Source organism: Trachemys scripta, chromosome 11 (genome assembly GCF_013100865.1).
Source record: "Trachemys scripta elegans isolate TJP31775 chromosome 11, CAS_Tse_1.0, whole genome shotgun sequence".
NCBI classification, from domain to species: Eukaryota; Metazoa; Chordata; order Testudines; family Emydidae; genus Trachemys; species Trachemys scripta.
In genome coordinates this window covers 10,921,701-10,941,326 of record NC_048308.1, presented here as the reverse complement: position 1 = coordinate 10,941,326, position 19,626 = coordinate 10,921,701, and the positions used below count along the sequence as shown (strand labels likewise).

General features: G+C 45.0%; 1 protein-coding gene across 11 annotated transcripts in view; it reads right to left on the bottom strand.

Annotated features, from left to right (window-relative positions):
* KALRN (kalirin RhoGEF kinase) overlaps positions 1-19,626 on the bottom strand; it is a 739,094-nt gene that overhangs the window by 71,057 nt on the left and 648,411 nt on the right. For 5 of the 11 annotated variants that reach the window (XM_034786199.1, XM_034786196.1, XM_034786192.1 and 2 more), the window contains 4 exons: positions 18,158-18,441; positions 16,998-17,102; positions 9,272-9,367; positions 7,336-7,466 (listed from right to left, as the gene is read on the bottom strand). In XM_034786199.1, coding sequence (XP_034642090.1) covers positions 7,336-7,466; positions 9,272-9,367; positions 16,998-17,102; positions 18,158-18,441 — 616 coding nt within the window. The remainder of the gene's footprint in view (positions 1-7,335; positions 7,467-9,271; positions 9,368-16,997; positions 17,103-18,157; positions 18,442-19,626) is intronic. The other 6 variants (XM_034786193.1, XM_034786200.1, XM_034786198.1 and 3 more) reach the window with 3 other exon arrangements.

The following is a 19,626-nucleotide window of genomic DNA, read 5'->3' as shown; positions in this document are numbered from 1 at the left end:
GGGGGGGGGGGGGGGGAGGGGAGGAGGAGATAAGAAAATATGAGTAAAACCCCTTTCCCTGATGTGGATGGGGAACAACTTCTTTAGCCCAGAGAGCAGAATCTGAACTTCTTGACAGAGCATTGACTCATGAGAATGGTCCCTGAAGAGACAGGGTAGGAAGGGTGATTGGACAGAAGCTTGATAGAATATCCTAGTCTCAGCAGTCATCCATTGTTATAGCTTCCCAAGCATTGAGGAAGTGAGACAATCTGTCCCCACATGGAGGGAGGGGAAAATCATAGGCAGATTCCCGATTACAGTATTGCTGTCCTCAAGGAAGAAGTCAAATAGGCTGCTACCCCCAAGAATGACTGGTTTGAGGGTCTTCTCTTCTGTGATGTGCACTTCCATCTTGAAAACTCATTCTAACTTGATGGGTACTGCCTATAAACACTGGCGTTGATACTGCTGTTGATGTGATCTGTATTGACACCTCTTGGGTGCTTGGGCATAGATCCCCAAGGAGCCAAAGGGTACCCAGAGAGTCCTTAAATGAATGTAAAGTCTCATTGGTCTTCTCTGAAAAGACAGACAAAAAAAATCCATCAAAATTTGATATTCTCTATAGTTTGCTGAGTGTCTGGGGCTATGTTCAAGTTATGCAACCACAAGGCTTTCCTCACTGCTATTTCAGAGGCCATCATCATCCTAAAAAGTGTCCACTGCATCAAATACAGACTGGAGGGATGTTTTGCCTATGATGCAGCCTTCAAGTAATGCCCTGAACTCCTCCTGTGCATCCTCCAGAAGGACAGTAAACCCAGACATCGCATCCCTCCCTGTTAACAAAGCTGTATTTCACTAACAGCATCTGCTGGTTTGCTACATGCATCTGGAGAGAGGATGTGGAATACATTTTTCTCCCAAACAATTTGGCCCTTTTTCACTGGGGGTTGATTTAAGTCTTCCTGGACACGCTCTCTCATTGGCAGCTGTAACCACCAAGGAATTTGGAGCAGGAAGAGAAGAAAAAGCATGCAAAGTCTTGCAACAGGACATGATAATGTTTGTCTGTGAGCTCAGCTGTGAGAGCTAAAAAGGCTGGCATGTTCCATAAAGTCTTTGCTAGCTCTAGAAGAGTGTCATTAATTGAGAAGGCAGACACCTGGAGAATGAATACAAGCTTGTGAGTGTTTCTCTTGTACAAGCTCGACTTCTATGCTTAAATCTGCCACCATTCTCCTCAGCAGATCTTGAGAGCCTAAAGTCCTCGGGGACCAGAGAAGAGGAATATGGCATCATCAGGTTTTCAGGTGAGGAGAACCATAGGTGCAGACTCCAGGGATGAAGCATCCACAGGAAAAAATAAATAAAGATAGTGAGTGCTGAGCACTCACTGGCAGCCCCACGGATCAGTCTACTGGGAACCAATGGCTAACTATAAGGAAGGTAGAGGGCCAACTGTAGAAAAAAAAAGTGGTGGGGGGGGGGGAGAAGAGGAAACTTCACAGGTAGCTCCAGCTCAGGCCATGGGCAGTGAGAAGGAATTGAAGGGGACTGGGTGGTGCTGCCCTTATATAGCCTCAGGAAGGGCAATGAGAGATGGGGTGTGTACACCAACACAAAAAAACACCTTCCCAGCTCCAGAATGCTGGTTGCATTCACATTTAAGATATGTGCACCACCCAAAGAACTAGACCCTTGCCCAAAGAACCTCAACTCCACATATGAGAGAGGGTGCATAGAAGAGACACAGCAGTAGCCATGGAATCTCTGTTCAAGTACTTTAAAGCCTTGTGACAGATGAGTATTTTGTTCCCCCTATCCCCTAGAGAGCCCTCCCATTAGTAAAGTTCATTTATTCTGGCTTTGCATAGGCTTAAAGGAAATGGTCTAATTTTCATTTCTTGAGACTCAATGCTAGGAGAATGAATCCCATTTCCTTTCCAAAGGACTGATCTCTTATAGTAAATAATGCAGGTGTGGCAGTCAAAGGCTTTATGCTTCTTTCAAAGCCAGTAATCCTGGATAACCGTCATCTAAGGAAGCTTCAATGCACACAAACATGTATCAGTCAAACTGATTAGTTGCATAGGGTTTTCTCTACATGACAATTTCAAGAGTTATACCTGTCTTACTATAGACAGTCTCCCTCTCAATTACAGAGAGAAAGTTATTTAGCACTATGAACGAAATTCCATTCAAGCTCAAAATTCAATAATGAGTAACAAGGTAGAGGAATGCTTTCATGCCTGGTGTCACACTGTATACATCAATCAACAGTGACCCTCTTGGAATGACAGCTCTGTAGAGACTGTGCTTTATGGAAGCCCTGGTAAAGACTGATACAGAAAAGGGGTCTAGGGATAGGCATTCTGAAGCGGAAACGGAGAGCACATGGGCTAGCAAGAATTCTGAAGATAAAAGACATGTTTGGTGATTGGTAAAAACCCCAAAATTATTTGATAAGACTAAGCGCTAACTGAAGTGATCCTGTGAGCCAGACTTAACAGGTGGGTGAAGGCATTCTGAGCTCACGTCTCATAACAGAACAGCTGTTGGTATCCTGCAAGATTAAAACACTCTACAGACAAACTACTGAGATGAAACAGCAATGATGCCACCATGTGCCATTTCACATGGAAAAAAACTCCCCTGCCTCCAAAAACATCATGAACTAAGATGAAACATGAAGACAATACCATAGCGATGTGAGAGGTACGGAACACCTGTGAGACATAGGGATGTTGTCACAGTGTGATGGCAGTGTTGGTAGCACTCATTCGTCTTGGTTAGGGAAAGCAGAGGGGAACTTTTCTGTAGACCCTCTGCATGAAGAGGTCATGCCGCTCCTTGTTTATTTAAATAGCAAAATCCAGCCCTTTTGGGCAGGAGCTATGAAGTGGCAGTGGAAATGCCAGCTGTTCATGTGTTCCAAGAACCACGCTGCTAAGTTCCATACACATGTAATAAATACATGCTGGGCAAACTGTTGCTCCTTTACAAAGCAGCAGCACGTATCCCTGGGCAAGCATATGCCCTATGCTGCTGTTCCCCTGGCTGACCTACATGTCCCTGCAAGGAATATGCTACACCTCCTTTAGCATGGATATACCAACAGATTTACTAACTGAGAGGGAATCCCTGCACTTATCACTAGGTAGGACTCCTGTCCTGTTGCTATCTAGGAATTCTGGGTGTTGAGGGAAGAATTGCTCCCTGTTCTCTCAAGAACACTTCTCTCCATCTACACTTATATCCATTAATATGAGGCAGAATTTGGCTTTAAGTGTCCAGATCAGAATCAAACACCAATGGTGCCAGTGCTGCAGTGTTCATAGGTCTGAGGGCTAGAATTTAAGCATCCTTCAGGATGAATTGTAGCAACCTCTAATGAACAAAGGTGCAGGATCAGTTTTGCCAACACAGATACAAAGCAAAAGGTACATGTATTCTTGCTTCAGGAGCTTAGTTCAGCATCTACATGGTACATTCACTCAACACTATAGAAGACCACATGGCTTCCCCCTTGCCCCATCATTTGAAACAGACATTTGTGTTGAATGTCACTTGATATTTTTATATCCATTGTTTTATCACGTATGACACATGTAATTTTTTTTAAATCTAAAAGAGGGACACTGCCAGAGAACAAGTTTCCTTACTTGTGTTTACCGTAAGTTAGCAAAAATGAAGTCATTTACAATGATGTAATTGTGGGGAATACAGGCATATTACATGCATTTTTCTGTTATAGAAGATATTTTCTTCTATATGGTATTGGAGGGAGTGTGGGGGACTGTCAAGTGGATATGGACTGTTTCCTCACTTTAAAAATAAACAAGTATTTGTATATATTGACAACGTCCTCAAATTTACTCACAGGTATATCACAGCAATCAGAAAATATCCCTTTAATCTGGTAGAAATACTTTAGCAATATCTGCTGGAATAGGGGTGTGACACGGCACCCCCTATTCTTCAGTGATATTATTAGGACATTATAAGCTAAGTTCCCTCTAAGCTGCACAGCAGACTATAGAGGGCTGTGCAGGCACGCAGCCACAGGGGCCTGGAGAGGAGAGAGGAGCAAATTGGGGCATGAACGACTGCTGGCAGAGAGAGGTGCCTCTCCTTTGGAGCTGCTGCCACATTTTTCCACCAGGAACAGTTACCGCCATGTAAGGATGGCCTTTTCTTGCCCAGCAGAATTTGGTACCTTAGTGGTCCAGGGGTAGCGAATTCTAAGGAATAGGGGTTTTGGAGCTGCTGCTGGCAGAGAGAGGCGCCTCTTCCCTGGTCCTGTAGCTGCTGCAGTGAGAGGGCGTTGTGTGTGTCCGTCCATCCATCCTCTCTCCCCCCCTCCCCCAGTCACAGCCCTGGGGCAGCTTGCACCCCAAACCCCTCATCCCCAGGTGCAGCCCCAGCCCCACGCCCTCACCCCTCCCACACTCCAACCCTCTGCCCCCTCCCATACCCTGAACCCCTCAGCCCCACCCCTGAGCCCACACTCCCTGCATCCTAACCCTCTGCTCCAGCCCTGAGCAACCCTCCCCTCCACACACATGCCAAACCCCTCAGCCCCACCCCTGCCACATATCACCTCCATATTGGTGCACATAAAATTCATTCCTCACATAGGATGTAAAAACTTAAAGGGAACATTGAGAAAGTATTTTATGCAAAGTAAGTCAGGTGCAAGGTCATTGAAGAGGTTATGATTTGCTGAATGATTCTCCTATTTGTATGCATGTATCATTTTTGTATCTGAAGTTATGAATATTGACTATGTATCTGTATTTCAAATGTAGTTACACCTGGGTAACACCCACTAGACAAGATACTTTACAGTTTGGAATCCCCTGTGATCTAGATAGAAAGTAAGTGCAGCTTGCCCCTTAAGAATCTGCAGCCTGCTTGTATCCTCTCTTAGGCTTGGTCTACACTAACCCCCCAATTCGAACTAAGGTACGCAACTTCAGCTACGTGAATAACGTAGCTGAAGTTCGAAGTACCTTAGTTCGATCTTACCTCGGTCCACACGCGGCAGGCAGGCTCCCCCATCGACTCCGTGGTACTCCTCTCGTCTAGCTGGAGTACCGCAGTCGACGGCGAGCACTTCCGGGTTCGACTTATCGCGTCCAGACAAGACGCGATAAGTCGAACCCAGAAGTTCGATTGCCAGCTGCCGAACTAGCGGCTGGGTATAGACGTACCCTTAGGGTGAGAATCTGCTATTAATATATACTTAGATCGGATATAAAGTTTAGTTTGCATATTTTTATTTGCTAGGTAATCTGCTTTGATCTGTTTGCTATAAAAGATATTCATTTAAAATCTTTTATAGTTAAACTTATTTTTGCTTTATCTAAACCAGTGTGGGAGAATCATAACTCGGGGCAAAAGGCTATTGCATATTCCTCTCCACAATATGGAGAGGAGGTAGTTTTATGAGCTTACACTGTACAGTTCCCTGTGCAGCACAAGACAGTATAACGTGCCTAAGGAGCTGGAAGTAGCTTTCCCATGCAGGGGCTGGACAGAGAGTCTGCTTGTAACTGCAGCTGGGTGTGTCCCTACCTATAGGTATTCGTAGGCTGGAAGGCTTTGTAGCTTGTCACAGCAGTGCAGTGTAAAAGGGAGCCAAGGCTGGTGGGTCGGGGGCTCAGTGGTACCCCAGTTCTACATGGTGCCCCAAGGGGAACCTGTCACAAGAGGCTCTCGGCACAGAGATTAAAGGTGAAAGCACACATGCATGTGTACACAGGAGATTACCACCTATGGATAGGATTTTGCAAGTCATCTATTGTTTGTTTACTGGGAAATAGGGGTCATAATTTGAGCTCTGATTTGAGCTCCTTAGTAAGTTATTAAAAACAAGAAATCAAGTGGCACCAGATACAGACCACAGAAACTAAGTAGCTGAAGGAGAGAGAAGCGGACTGATCCTGAAAGCCACTCGCAGCTGTTTCTAAACATTCTGGAGTAAGGGGAATTATTTGGCCTGAAAAACAGACACAAAAAGATATGTAGTGCACAGCTGCCAAAGCTCTTTCTGCATTTCAAAAGGCCACGTGTATAGATATGTACACAATGGCAAGTGTCTCTGTAGTGAAAGGCTAAGAAGCTTGCAATGGTAAACTAGCAATTCATTAATCAGACCGATACTGAAACCAAGTATGTGCAATATTGGGGCAATCTTAGGAGACAGATAAGAGTTTCTCTCTCAGAGGAGTTCTCTACAGGTAAAGCTGGGTGCTGATCTCCTCTAACCTGCCTCTCTCATCCATTCAAAAATACATTATAAAAAAAAGAATCACACTTCATCTATGATGAATACATCAAGCTCCTCACCAAATTGCTTCTCTGGCTTCTGCATCAAATTCAAGGGACTTATACCAGCTTTCAAAGCCCTATGCCACTTTGCTCCTGCTAGCCCCTCTCAACTACATCTTCCCCCTGTCTGGTTTCCTTTCCATGCCTAGAACCTTTCCCAAACCAGTCTGCTATTCCTCCACTGACTCACTCCTTAAACACTTCCATGAGGCCTATGCATCCTAGACTTTGAGGGGAAAAGCTAAAGAACTATGTTAATAGTGCACACACTGCAAAGTTTCATAATCAAAGCAGCCACATGATCTTATTGTTATAACCCTTGACTTCCCTTCCCCAACCCTCACGGTCTCTCATATCCTTGCCTCCTGATAAACCTACTGTAAGGCATGCCTTAATTTAGATAAGCACTGTCAGGGCAGGAGTGTTCTCTTGTCTGTAAAACACCACATTTCTGGTACTGTATAGATAAAAATGAAGATCTATCTAAACGAGCCACCACCCCCTCAGCATGTATATGGAGCTTTGACATCAAAGCCTTATTTTGTAATGCTAAAAAAAAGGGGATTCCCCTTCTCATGAGATTAATTACTGTGCAATAGTTATCTCGCTGTAAAATCCTAGTGGAGACAAGGTACCTGAAGTGGCTGAGTGAGGTTAATACTTTACTGCCCTGCCCCAGCAGTCACCACCCCTAGTTTACCTTTCAGTTAAGCTACAGAGCCTTGTCTCCACTAGGATTTTACAGCAGGATTGAGAATGGTTCTTACTGGTAACTTTAGCTATTCTACAATAAAGATGCACCATTTCCCCCTCTTCCCCGCAGTACAGAAAAAAGGCATTGATCTCTAATATATTTTTTTTTAAATAGACTGAGAAAACCAGACGAGCATAGAGAATAGAAATCCAGCCTTCAGAGTACCAGTCCTGTGCATTCTTTGCCAGAGCAGTGTCTAATTTATAGCTGTGCACACTTCTATAGGGTGCATGAGGGAAATAAAAAGCAGCTAGATAACTTACATCCTGCCTCTCATTGCTTTGGCTTTTTGTTCCTCTTCAAGGTTTCTTGGGGGAGTTGAAGGCGTCATCCCTTCATTTAAACACCCAGAGCCATCTTTTAAGCTTCCTCGATAAGTTCCTCCTTCTAGGGTCTAAAAACCAAAGCATTATAGAACAAATGTTATCCTTGATCTACAAAGCTAGAGTTACCTTCTGTTGCAATAGTCGCCTCAGCAATCGTGAGTAGTGGAAACCGAAAACAGACTAATGGGGCAGTGGTTATGTCCCCCACTGCCCCGCCTCAGAGGTTTGGTTATATTTCAAGTGGATATAGAAAAGAACCTGAAACCTATAGTCTGATTCACTGCAGCACAGCAGAAAGCATACACCATTAAGCACAGGATGAAAAGTGTTGTTTATGCTAAAATAAGCATCTCAAAATTATTCAGAACAATCTGCAAAGAGAAAAATCCCATGGCCTTCCAAAATGTGATAGAATTAGGCTACAAGCATTTAGAATGTTGTTCTGTGGAAGATTAAATGAAGATACCTTCCAGTAAAGTAACATACAAAAAACGGAGACATTGGTCTGAAACCCATTAAATATTACTGAGTGCACTGGGGGGGGGGGGGGGGGAGGGAGAGGAGGAGGAGGGAAGAGAAGAGGGAAGGGAGAATAGATATCCTGCTATGAAAACCTCTAACAGACTTAATATGCACTTTTTATGTTTGTTTATCAGTCTCACTCTAATTTAAACCTTTCTGGTAGCTGTGAAATTGCTAGAAGTTACTCTTCTTTTCTAGTGTCCTGCTTCTCCAGTCACAACAAGCCTATTTCATTCTGAAATACCTGTTTCCTTCAAATGCTCAACTTCGCTCTCATCCAAGAGCATACAACCGTGAGGACAATACTTTCCCCAACCAGATACTATCTCTGTGCGCTGAAGTCTCAGACTGAGAAAGCACTGAAACCAAATTACTACTTCTATGGCGGAATCACTTTGCCAGATAAAGCTGGTTCCACAGATTCATAGGAATTCCAGCCCCGCTTGTTTTATTATTCTCCTCACCCTGAAAATGAGTGCAAGAAAATGAACCTTCACAGGCTCAGCATTAGGTCTCCCTCAACTCTGACTTTCATTGAGCAAAACTTGTTTAAGCTGTAGCATTTGCCCAAGTTTACAGGCCCAGGGATGTTTTACCCTATAGAGGATTGTTTCAAGGAACAATTAAAGGAAGCCAGAATCATCCCTTCCACACTATAAGCAACTGCCCAATAGAAAGAAGATTGTAAATTGCAAATGCATTACAGTAAAATCTAGAATAAGTCCTCTGGCTTTAGTCTATAGGGCTTTCACCATGGTTAAGATCAGAACAAAAAAAAATTTGTTTTTTTTTAAATAGCAGAAGAGAAAGTGACACAGGTGGTGCTTTAATTTCAATAAGGTTAATCACAACTACTATACATTAAGAGGTTAAACAATTTTGCTATTTAGTAGGAATGTAAATTCATTAAAATTTTCAGAGATACACACTTAGGTCAAGCAATAACGGACAGCTATTTCATAGCTAAACTCTCATGGTAAAAAAAAAAAAGTTACCATATGATAAATAAGGCCTTGCCTTTAATATAATCCAAATGTTTATGTCTGTTCTGAGGAATGGCTCTTAGACACAAATATATGAAATTCACCAGTATCATACAGTTCAAAGGCTATACCATGCTTTGAAAATTTAACTGACTTCGGTGCAACATCTGCACAGAAGCTTGCAACTGCATTTAATTTTAGTTGTGGAGTAACAGCTATTAGAACTTCTACACTGAATTGGAGAATCTAAAGGTTAATAAAAATGCAGCAGGTGCAAAGCAACAAGGAAATAAGGCAGACTGTCAAACTCATGCTACAGATACAAGTTATGCCTATTCTGTAGAGAATTTCCAAGACACTACACTTACCAGCTTACTTTTGACCAACTTTTCTATTGCACTGACAAGATCCGCAGCAGTTGGGACATCAGAGGAGCTCTGACGAGCAGCTAGCAAAGAGGAGGACTGCAAGACACCAGTTTGCAAAGGAAAAGCAGGTTAGCAGGATGAGAAGGGGTTAGGAAAGTGACCAAACCAGCAATCAGCGAGGTAATGTTTGGGACTCAAGCAGGAAGAACATGGGCGCGTGAGGATCACATGCATGGTGTTAGGTGGCTGACTGTCACCAGACTAGCAAAGCACAGAATTAGCACTGGAATTCTGGTGGCATTTCTGTGCAGGATTAAAAAATTAGTTGCTAAAAACAGGTTTAAAAGGGCGACCATATTTCCCAAAGGAAAATGGGACACTGTAGGGCTGGCCTGACCCACTGGCCTGAGCCTCCCCCTAGGACTGGCCCAAGTCATTCGCCCAGCCCTCCTCCTCTGCATATGGCTGGCATTATCACTTGCCTCCCTCCCCATTTTCCTCTGCACCCCTCTCCCTTTTGGGGGGGGGGGGCAGAAGTGGGCATTTGTCCCTGATCAAGTGGGCATGATCAAACAGGACAAATGCCCACTTTTGTAATAAAATAATGACAACAGCCAGGACAAGGCTTTAAAAAAAAAAAAAAAGGGGGACAATCCCAGCCAAAACAGGATATATGGTCACCCTATAATTTAGAAAAGCAAGTTTCCTTACTCATGTTGCAAGTCACAGGTAGATTATAATGAATAAACACTTTAAAATTCATTTTCTTCCTTTCCAGGATCTCAATAGTTTTACAGACACTACAAACTGATCTTGCTTACCCAATGGTAGATAATACGATCACCTTGATTTTACAAGTGGGAAAGCGAAGGCACACCGGGTTAAAAAAACCACGCCATTTTAAAGAAGTTAATGTGACCAGCACTCCTTGGGAAAACAACTAAGGCCTTGGCTACACTTGCAGCTGTACGGCGCTGTGAGGTAAACCTGTCTTCGTACAGCTGAGTAGGGAAAAGCGCTGCAGTCTGTCCACACTGACAGCTGCCAGCGCAGTGATGTGGCCACACTTGTAACATTTGCAGCTGTGTTGGGAGCGGTGCATTATGGGCAGCTATCCCAGCATTCATGTGGCTGCAACATGCTTTTCAAAACGGGAGGTGGTGGGGTGGATTGTGACAGGGAGTGTGGAGGGAGAGAGAGAGAGAGAGCGCACGCGAGCGAGCTTTTTAGAGCATGTCAGCTCTCTATTTTGCAAGTTCCGAACTCCTGGCCCCCTGCTCATTTGTTTACTCACTCAAAGCAAGCTGCAAACTGTTTGCTTTTCTCTGCAGTACGAGTTTTGAAACCAGCACTTCCGCATTCCTGCAGCCGGAGAGGATTGGCCACTTGACAAGGTGATTAGTACAGCGCTGCAAGCGTTTACACTCACACCCGTGAGTCGTAGCTACTCCGCTGCAGCTGTTATTCCTCTCGGAGATGTGGAGTACCTGCAGCGGTGTACCCAGGGAGATACAGTGCTGCAAGTGCCCTGCCAGTGTGGACGGGGAGTGAGTTACAGCGCTGGCGGAGGCTTTACAGCGCTGTAACTTGCAAGTGTAACCAAGGCCTAAGTCAGGCATCAGGTGTCTTGTGTTGGGCATCCAAAAACTGAGGCAAAGTCAACAACTTGGGCAAGGAATTTAGTCAGTTTCACTTGCTGGTTCTCATACATTAGCACCCTTCTACAACATTTGGGTTGCAAAGTGTTTTTTTATTTTATTTTAAAACTATGGCCAGGCCCAGGGCCGGCTCCAGGCACCAGTTTAACAAGCAGGTGCTTGAGGCAGCCAAGGGAGAGGGGCGGCAGGTTTCACTCCCTCTGGGAGCTAAGGACCTGCTGCTAAACTGCCACCGCCTATTGCGGCTCCCCCTTCCCCCTCCCCCCAATTGCTGCTGCTGATCGCGCTTGCGGCTTTATTTTTTTGCACTTGGGGCAGCAGAAATGCTGGAGCCGGCCCTGGCCAGGCCTATACTACGGGTTCTGCAGGCACAGCTGTCAGGGATGTGAACAAATGCAATCCCTGACCAACATAGCTATGCCAGCAAACTGAGGCAATGGGTCCCCCCCCCCCCCCCCCCCCCCCCCCCCACTCCTGCGGGGCCTGCCCCCCCCCCCCCAGGCCCAGGGCCAGCTCCAGCAAAACAAGCAGGTGCTTGGGGCGGCACGTTTCTACAGGCAGCATTCTGGCGCTGGCCATCATAGGTGCAGACTCCGGGGCATGAGGAAAAACTGCCCCCACCGCCCGAGCTCGCCTCCGCTCCACCTGCTCCCCTGAGCGTGCCGCTGCGATGGTGGAGTGGAGGTGAGCTGGAGCGGGGAGCAGTTCCTCTACCCCCCCCATTACTTCTTGCGCCCCCCACCCTAGCTCACCTCTGCTCCGCCTGCTCACCTGAATGCACCGCTGCTCCACCCTCCCTTGCCTGAGAGGGAGGGGGGGAGAAGCGGAGTGGTGGCGCGCCTGGGGGAGCAGGCAGAGCGGAGGTGAGCTAGGGCAGGAGGTCACGGGGGGGGCCCACAGGAAGCAATGGGGGGAGGGGAATGCAGCATGCCGGGGGGAGGAGGTGGGACTGGGGATTTGGGGAAGGGGTGGAGTTGGGGCAGGGCTGGGAGCACAAAAAAGGGGGGGTGCGGCCAAAAATTTTTTTGCTTGGGGCAGCAAAAATCCTAGAGCTGGCCCTGCCCAGGCCTCCCCATGCCCCAACATTGCCACATGTCCCAGTTTGAAAGCCTCTGGTCTAGAACATAGGCAACACATGGGGCAGTCATGTGCCCCCCAAACTTTAAAATTGTGGGCCCTCCCCACTCTCAATGGTTATGCATCACCTCCGCCAGCAAAAGCCCCCAGCATAGATTTAGTTATATTGGCAAAGCTGAACCAACAGCTTGTTCTGCTCAGGAGGGGGGAGGGAGAGGGGAGAGAAGAGGAGGGGGAGAAAGGGGGGTAACCTTTGCCAGCATAAGCCAGGTCCACACTAGGAGTGCTTTGCCCGTACAGCATACCGATACAGGAATACCTGTAAGGTGCTAGTACTCAGGACCAGGCCTATGAAAGGAAAAAGTGCTTCAAACACACCCTTATGTTCAAAGAAACATCTCTACAGGTGTTAGCTTAGGGTTTTGTCTTAAAACCCTAACATTGTTGAACTTGGGTTCCCAAAATTCAGCACCTAAATCCATATTTAGCATCTACACTTTTGAAAAAAGTGCTCCAATTGTCAATAGTGATGAGCACCCACAATTGAGCACAATCAACAGGTGCTATGAACCTCCAGCACCCTGAAGACAAACACCTGCGTGAGAAGAGTCAGGCAGATAGAGATCTATACTAGCTCATCTGAAAATACATTTATCCTGTACTGAAGACAAGTGCTGACTGCATCTCTGTGCCCCTTGATAATAGGCTCTGTGCATGATTTAATGGCAGCCAGTTATAAAGAGTCAACTGCCTTTACAGTCTATCCCATTAGAATTATAAAAAGCTTATTTATCTCCTCAGTCACTTAGTGAAGGGTTGCAGCTTTTGGGGGGGGGGGGGAGAAGAGGAAGAAAGACGGGTATTGCTTCAATGAAGTCACTACAAGTTCTAATGAATGCACACTGGAGATTAAGAAGTGTTGGTGAATGAGACCCAGGAGAAGTGACATTGGAGATTAGGCATGTGGCCATCTCATTAGACAGACTATTGTGTGTGTGTGTGGGGGGGGGGGGGGGGTTCAGAAAACTGACGGGGGGGCTTACTACTGTTGAATGATACAGCAGCAGGGAAAGGGGGCAGAGGGGACTCACCCTACTCACTTTTCTTGAGGCAGTTCAGAAAATGAACATATTGCCATTCTCTTTTGTAATTTTGCTTTCGCCCAAGTGATGCATCTAATCAACAGCTCTAATTAAAACAAAGTTACAGATAATCACGTTAATTTATCATTCAATAGAGGAATTCGCTTCAGAACCAGAATGTAATAATCTTTAAATTCTTATTCAAGATTACATGCAGCTATTGAAGGAGGAGAGGCATCTCTAGCAAAAAGACTGACAAGCAGGGTTCTGAAGAGAGAAAATAGCTGGATGTTTAATAGGGTTACCATACTGAAATAAAAAAGAGGAGCCCCCATGGGATCCTGGCCCCACCCATTTCCCACCCCAACTCCGCCCCTTCCCCACCCCAACCCCGCCCTAACTCCGCCCCCTCCTCCCTCCCACATGGAAAGGGCTGCCCAAGCGCTACCGGCTTCACGGTTTGCCGGGCAGCCCCCAGACCCTGCGCCCCCGGCCGGTGCTTCCCCAGCGCAGCTGGAGCCCGGGAGGGGAAGCGCCCAGCTGGGGGCGCAGGGTCTGGGGGCTGCCCGGCAAACCGTGAAGCCGGTAGCGCTTGGGCTTCAGGCAGCCCCCTTGCCTCCGGACCCTGCGCCCCCAGCCGGGCACTTCCCCTCCCGAGCTCCAGCGGGGCATGGTCCGGAGGCATGGGGGCTGCCTGAAGCCCATAGCGCTCTGGCAGCTCGGCTCTTAAACAGACCCAAAGAGTCAGGGGAGGAGCAGAGCAGCCGCGGGAGGGGAAGTGCCCGGCCGGCATTTTCCCGGACATGTTCGGCTTTTTGGCAATTCCCCCCGGATGGGGGTTTGATTGCCGAAAAGCCGGACATGTCTGGGAAAAACCGGACGTATGGTAACCCTAATGTTTAAGCCACCATTTTCAAATGTAGGTGCTTAAGTAAGTGGGCCTGAATTTCAGGAGATGTTCAACGCCGTAGCTCCCACTTATTTCAACACTCAACACTAGTGAAAAGTCAGCAATGTAGATATCTCAATGGTGATGTAGATGCTTAATATTGAGCACTTATAAAACAGTATAAATGCAAAAAACATATCTTCAGACCACTGTAGAGACATGAATCCAAAGGGGGGGGGGGGGGGGGGGAAGGGGGAATTTGTGCCAATACTGGAACTTTTAAATGGTTTCATAAGAAAAAGTCTTGATATGGAATAAAAAAATTAAAAAATGCACAAGTCTTCCAGCTTCAAATTAAGGTAAACTAGATTCTCTTTAACTACAATGGGTGCTTATAGGGACAAATTAAAGTGGTGTTAGAATTTCCCCATATGCAAGCTGTGTTCCTCATTATTTTGGTAGTCAAGGTCCTCACAATCAACATGTGCAGACTCACAATATTCCAGTTAGATAGGGAACAGAATGGAGCTAATCACTGACTGTTCCTCCAGCCAAACCAAAAATCAGTTCCTTTTAAACCAAAAAAGTTAAAGAATTTTTCCTTGCCAAAACCAAAAGGAAAGAAATTGTTTCATTGAATAAAACATTTTATTCGGCATTTTTAAATGAAGTGTTAATTTGAGAATACTTGGTTTCAAAAATATCAATACATTTTGCTTTGACACGTCTGAAGTTTTTCCCGTCCACCCCCCTCAATTTTTTGGCTCAAACTCTTCATTGATTTTACAACTAGTTGTGATGCCCTGAAAAGTGTGGCATTTGGCAAGTTTGCTATTCGTTAAGAAAGTGTGGCCAGCTCTAATAGGGAAGTACTATTATTCTCATTTTACAGATAGACAGCGGAGGCACAGAGACTAAGCAATTTGCTCAAGAAGTCTGTGGAGGAGCAAGGAATTGAATCCAAGTCTCCCAAGTTCCACATTAGCGTTCTATCCACCAGACCATCCTTCCTCTCATAAAGACAGGACCTCAATGCAGAGTAAAGTCGTCTTTGTCAGGCAAGTCAGAGGGGGGAAGTAATCAGGATGCCAAAAGGCTCTGTAAAGTTTATCTATATGGAGAAAAAAACTGATTAGTTCAGCATTGAGTGTTAGAGGATCATGCATGTACCATAGACACTAAAATCTCCTGCCATGTTAAGCATCAGAAGGGTGACCAGAGGCATGAGACAGATTAAAAACAAAAATCTAAATTCTACAGGCAACCAGCCAGGAATCAGACTAATACCATACTGGTATGGATCCAAAGCTTGCTCCCCACATCCCTTCTCCAGACAGCCAGCAGTCCATGCAATACATAAGGTCAAGAGTCCATGACTCCCAGCTGCTGCCTGCCAGTCTTGCTGTCACCACCCAATGTTTTAACAGAAGCTGACAGATGAGAGGAGTGCCCCTGAATCCACCCTGTATCACTCTGATCCATGGGTCCACGCACTGGCTGGCTGGCAGGGATTTGCTGCTCACTGCCCTTTCTGAAGCTCCTAACCTGCCATAATCCTCCCCAGAACCAGCAGATTTTGGGGAAGACTTCCTGATCTCTCCCATTTTTGCCTCTTTGCACACAGTAACTAACTGGATCTTGAGGGGAGGGGAGGGAAGTATATAGTGTTAAAAATGGATGCCACGAGAAAAGAAAGGAAGCAGCTAACAAGAGAACAGATTTGTAGGAGTTGACAGAGCAAGGAAAAAAAATAAAATATGTAGACAAGACAGACAACCAAGGCAATTAACTGAACACAAAGCAGATCCATGGATCAAATTCACAGGCTAAAGTCTCCCCTCACTTCAAAGCAAACCGAAATAATCCAAGGATTCGTTTTATACACCATTATGCCATTCATCACAGCAGAATGCCTCCAGCAGCCTCTCAGTCACAGGCAGCTAAACGGCACTAGCAATAAGTAAAACTTCCCAAAAAGCCATAGAGCTCACTTTCCAAAACACAGGCACTTTAATATCCACATTGGGTGATTAAATGGACATTCAGGCACCTAAACAACAGTAATCGGGGTGCCTGAGAATCCAGATGGCTAGTCTAACATGCCCAAGTTTGAAATCTGAGCCCGTAGTAGCAGAAATACAGATAGCACAATAGAAGAGAAAAGCCTATTGACAAGTAGCCTACCAGCACGATGCACAAGCATGGGTAAGAACGAAAGATTCCTATAGGACTTTGAGCACCTAAGTTGTTGCTACAGTACATAACAAGAGAAGTTGGCATTGTTTTTTTGGTCAGGGGAGTGAGTACTCCCAGCTGTCTCTAGAGACCCAACAAATAATACTTTGGCCTTATATAGCACTTTTCATTTCTAAGTTCCAAAGCAGTTTAGAATGGTGCATAAGGACCTTTCTCCCCATTTCACAGATAGGAAAGTTAGGGCACAGAGAAGTGAAGTGACTTACCTGAGGTCACACAGGAAGACACTGGCAGGACTTGGATTAGTGCCCAGGTCCCCTGACTCCCAGAAAGGAAACTGACTGGATCTCATGCATTTGATACTACGTCTGCTCTATTCACTGGGGCCAAAACAGTCACCAACCAGCACATGCATTGCTATTGCCAGATACCAAGGGCACTTTTATATATATATATATATATATATATATATATATATATATATATATATAAATATATATAAAAAATACATACATACACACACACACGGAATTTATGTAATATACAAGTAAAGTTATAGAAATCCTGAACACACAAAACAAAGAAGTGTCCTTATGCACCAAAGCAAAGACTACAAGGTTGGATTGCTCAACAGGCACCATTTTCTTATAAGCTATTCAGTGAAGGGTTCTGAACAGCAGCACAAGAAAATTGTCCATGGTAACCAGACTGACCTATGTATACTGGAAGAATTATTCACTATTAAAAATGTAGTCAAATGAATAAAGCATAGTCATTTGGGGGAACACAACTAGCCAGCAAACTGGTTAGCAGCAAAGTCCTACCATCTCATCCTGCGTAGGGTCATTGTCAAAAATCTTCATAGGAGGAGGAAGCGGTGTGTGGGATTCTTCATCTGGCTCATCTTCTCCCCAACCCTTCTTACTCTTCTGAAAGCAAGATCATCATTAGACACAAAAAGGCTGGTTATATGAACACACCACTTCAAAGCCTACCTAGCTACTTTTATGCTTATTTCTAATACAATAGCTGTATCAACATAGATATGAGGCAGGGAGGATTATGGATAAGTCTGGCTGCCATGACAAAGGAAAGTCATAGTAAATAAATTTTTTTATTATTGAGTGATCAGCCAGGGACAATATACTCTTCCAAAGCAAGTAGTTGAAAACCATTAAATAGTTAATGGGACACTTAAAATCTTCCTATTTACTCTATTGCCTGACAGAGGCCACATCTAATTTAGATTAATAAAAGGTAATGTAAAGCTTTGAGTTTCTTATCTCCCCATGCATTTAAATAGTGTGACCTTCATTTTCTGTTCAACTGTCACACTAGAGCTGCTGACAGGATAGATCATGAAGTAACAAATTCTAGTCAGTGTGACACAGGGAAATGGTGGCCATTATTGCTACAGACAAATATTTAACAGCAAGAAATGTTAGTGTTTTCTTTTAATAGAAAAAAACCCTCAGTTTAAAAATACAGATATCAGCATAAATTGTTGATCATTGCTCAAGAATGACTACTGTGCATCTTAATCTGGAATTCTTGTTTAGCAATTAAATTGAAACAAACACCAAACATCCTGATGTACAATAGTTTTGAAAGTCTCAGCCCTAATTAATGCTAGATTTTCAAAATGGAAGGATCATATCTATGGCACAAATAGAAATAAATTTTGTTTTACTTGTTCTGAAGTGATATTAGATCTTTCATAATCACACTGTAGTTTTCCTGTAAGCACAAAAGGAGGTTCTCCACCACTCCCACTCAGCCCCACCCCTAATTTAGCACACTTTTAAAGTGAAAGTAAATAAGAACAAGGAGCCATTATTCCAGAATAAGAGTATGTACAAACCGTTAGTCAGGAACAGCTGTTCCTGAGTACGTGTAGACAAGTCCTTATTCTGAATTGACAGACAGACATCACTGAATGCTCTGCCCAAGATACAGTCTCATCTGCATTACTGTTAATACATACCTCATCTGCACTGTCCCCTTGAGGAGTGGTCTCATCTCCAGGCTTCGGTGAACCAAGGTCAAAGCTCTTCCTGCCATCTCGCACTTTCTTCTGTTTTTTGATGTTACTCTCAGTCTTCCCACTGTTCAGCCGACGCACAGGACTGGTCAGCCATTTTTTCAGTGTGTTGGTTGAACGCTTTGGCCCAGGAGAGCTCTGGATTGAGTTAAGGGATGACTGAGGCTGCAAGTTGGCCACCGATTCTGACTTGCCTCCATTTTCATTGGAGGAGACTGAATATGCATCTGAAGGAAACAAAACAGATAACTGATGACATTGCCTGCTGGCTTTCTGGGACTACCCTAGATTAGAACGTACCATGTTACGGTGCATGGGGATTTGTGCAAAGCAGAACAAAATAAAGATGTTTTGAAAAATAATTTGTCGAGTGTTGAACAAGTCAGTGTTTTCTTCAGAAATGAATTCTAGAGCAGAGCCCTCTTCACTGCATATCTGATTGAAAAATAAGAGGGTTAAGATTCTTCTAAATCCTATACTCTTCTCATTTCCCTCCATATTACCTGTACTTGTGAAACAGTGCACACACAAAAATGTAACTAGATTCTCAGTTCCTACCCCAGACTCCACTGTGAAGTGAGAGCAAGGCACAAAATAGCTACAGCAACAGGGAATACCAAAGCTCTGCCAGCCATCAGCTGTTCAGTCTGTTCCATTTTGTTTCAACTACTGCCTGGAAACCTAAGTGATCACATGTAAGTACTGTGTGTCTGATAACCTAAAAACTCATCGGTGTACAGCTAAGTCCCTGAGCGTGTGCTAGCTTCCTGCAAGAAGTGGGAAAGTAAAGTATAGCTTCGAGAACTGCTTCAAAGTCATTCCTGACAGGCTCCTATTTTTGCAGGTTTCCTCCTCCCGCTCAGTAAGTGATGTCCTTGGTTTGAGTGAAGCCCTTGAAACTTTGATCTGGATCAGTAGTGGCTGGCTCTAGATTCAAAGTGAATCATGCTGTGCAAAACTGACATCTTCAGATCTGGCAAAAGGTAAATGTCACTCCATTTATTTCAAAGCATTGAAACCTATTTTGGAAAAATAGGATTAGAAATTTTGTACAGATTCCACTTGAGTAGCTGGATTTTGTTTTCAGGACAGCAGAGGTTATATGTACTGTATCTTTTAAAGACTGGCACGGAGCCAGGCAGTAGGACAGCCAGGGAAAGTAGTTGGCAGAACCTCTACAGCCAAAAGGAGGCTCAGGGTTTGGGGATACTACTAGGGTTACCATATCTAGCAAATAAAAGAGGACCCTCCATGGGCCCTGGCCCCGCCCATTTTCCCACCCACCCCCAGCCCCAACTCCGCCCCTTCCCCGCCCTAACTCTGCCCCCTCCTCCCTCCCACTCCCAGCCACGCGGAAAGGGCTGCCCGAGCGCTACCGGCTTCACGGTTTGCCGGGCAGCCCCCAGACCCTG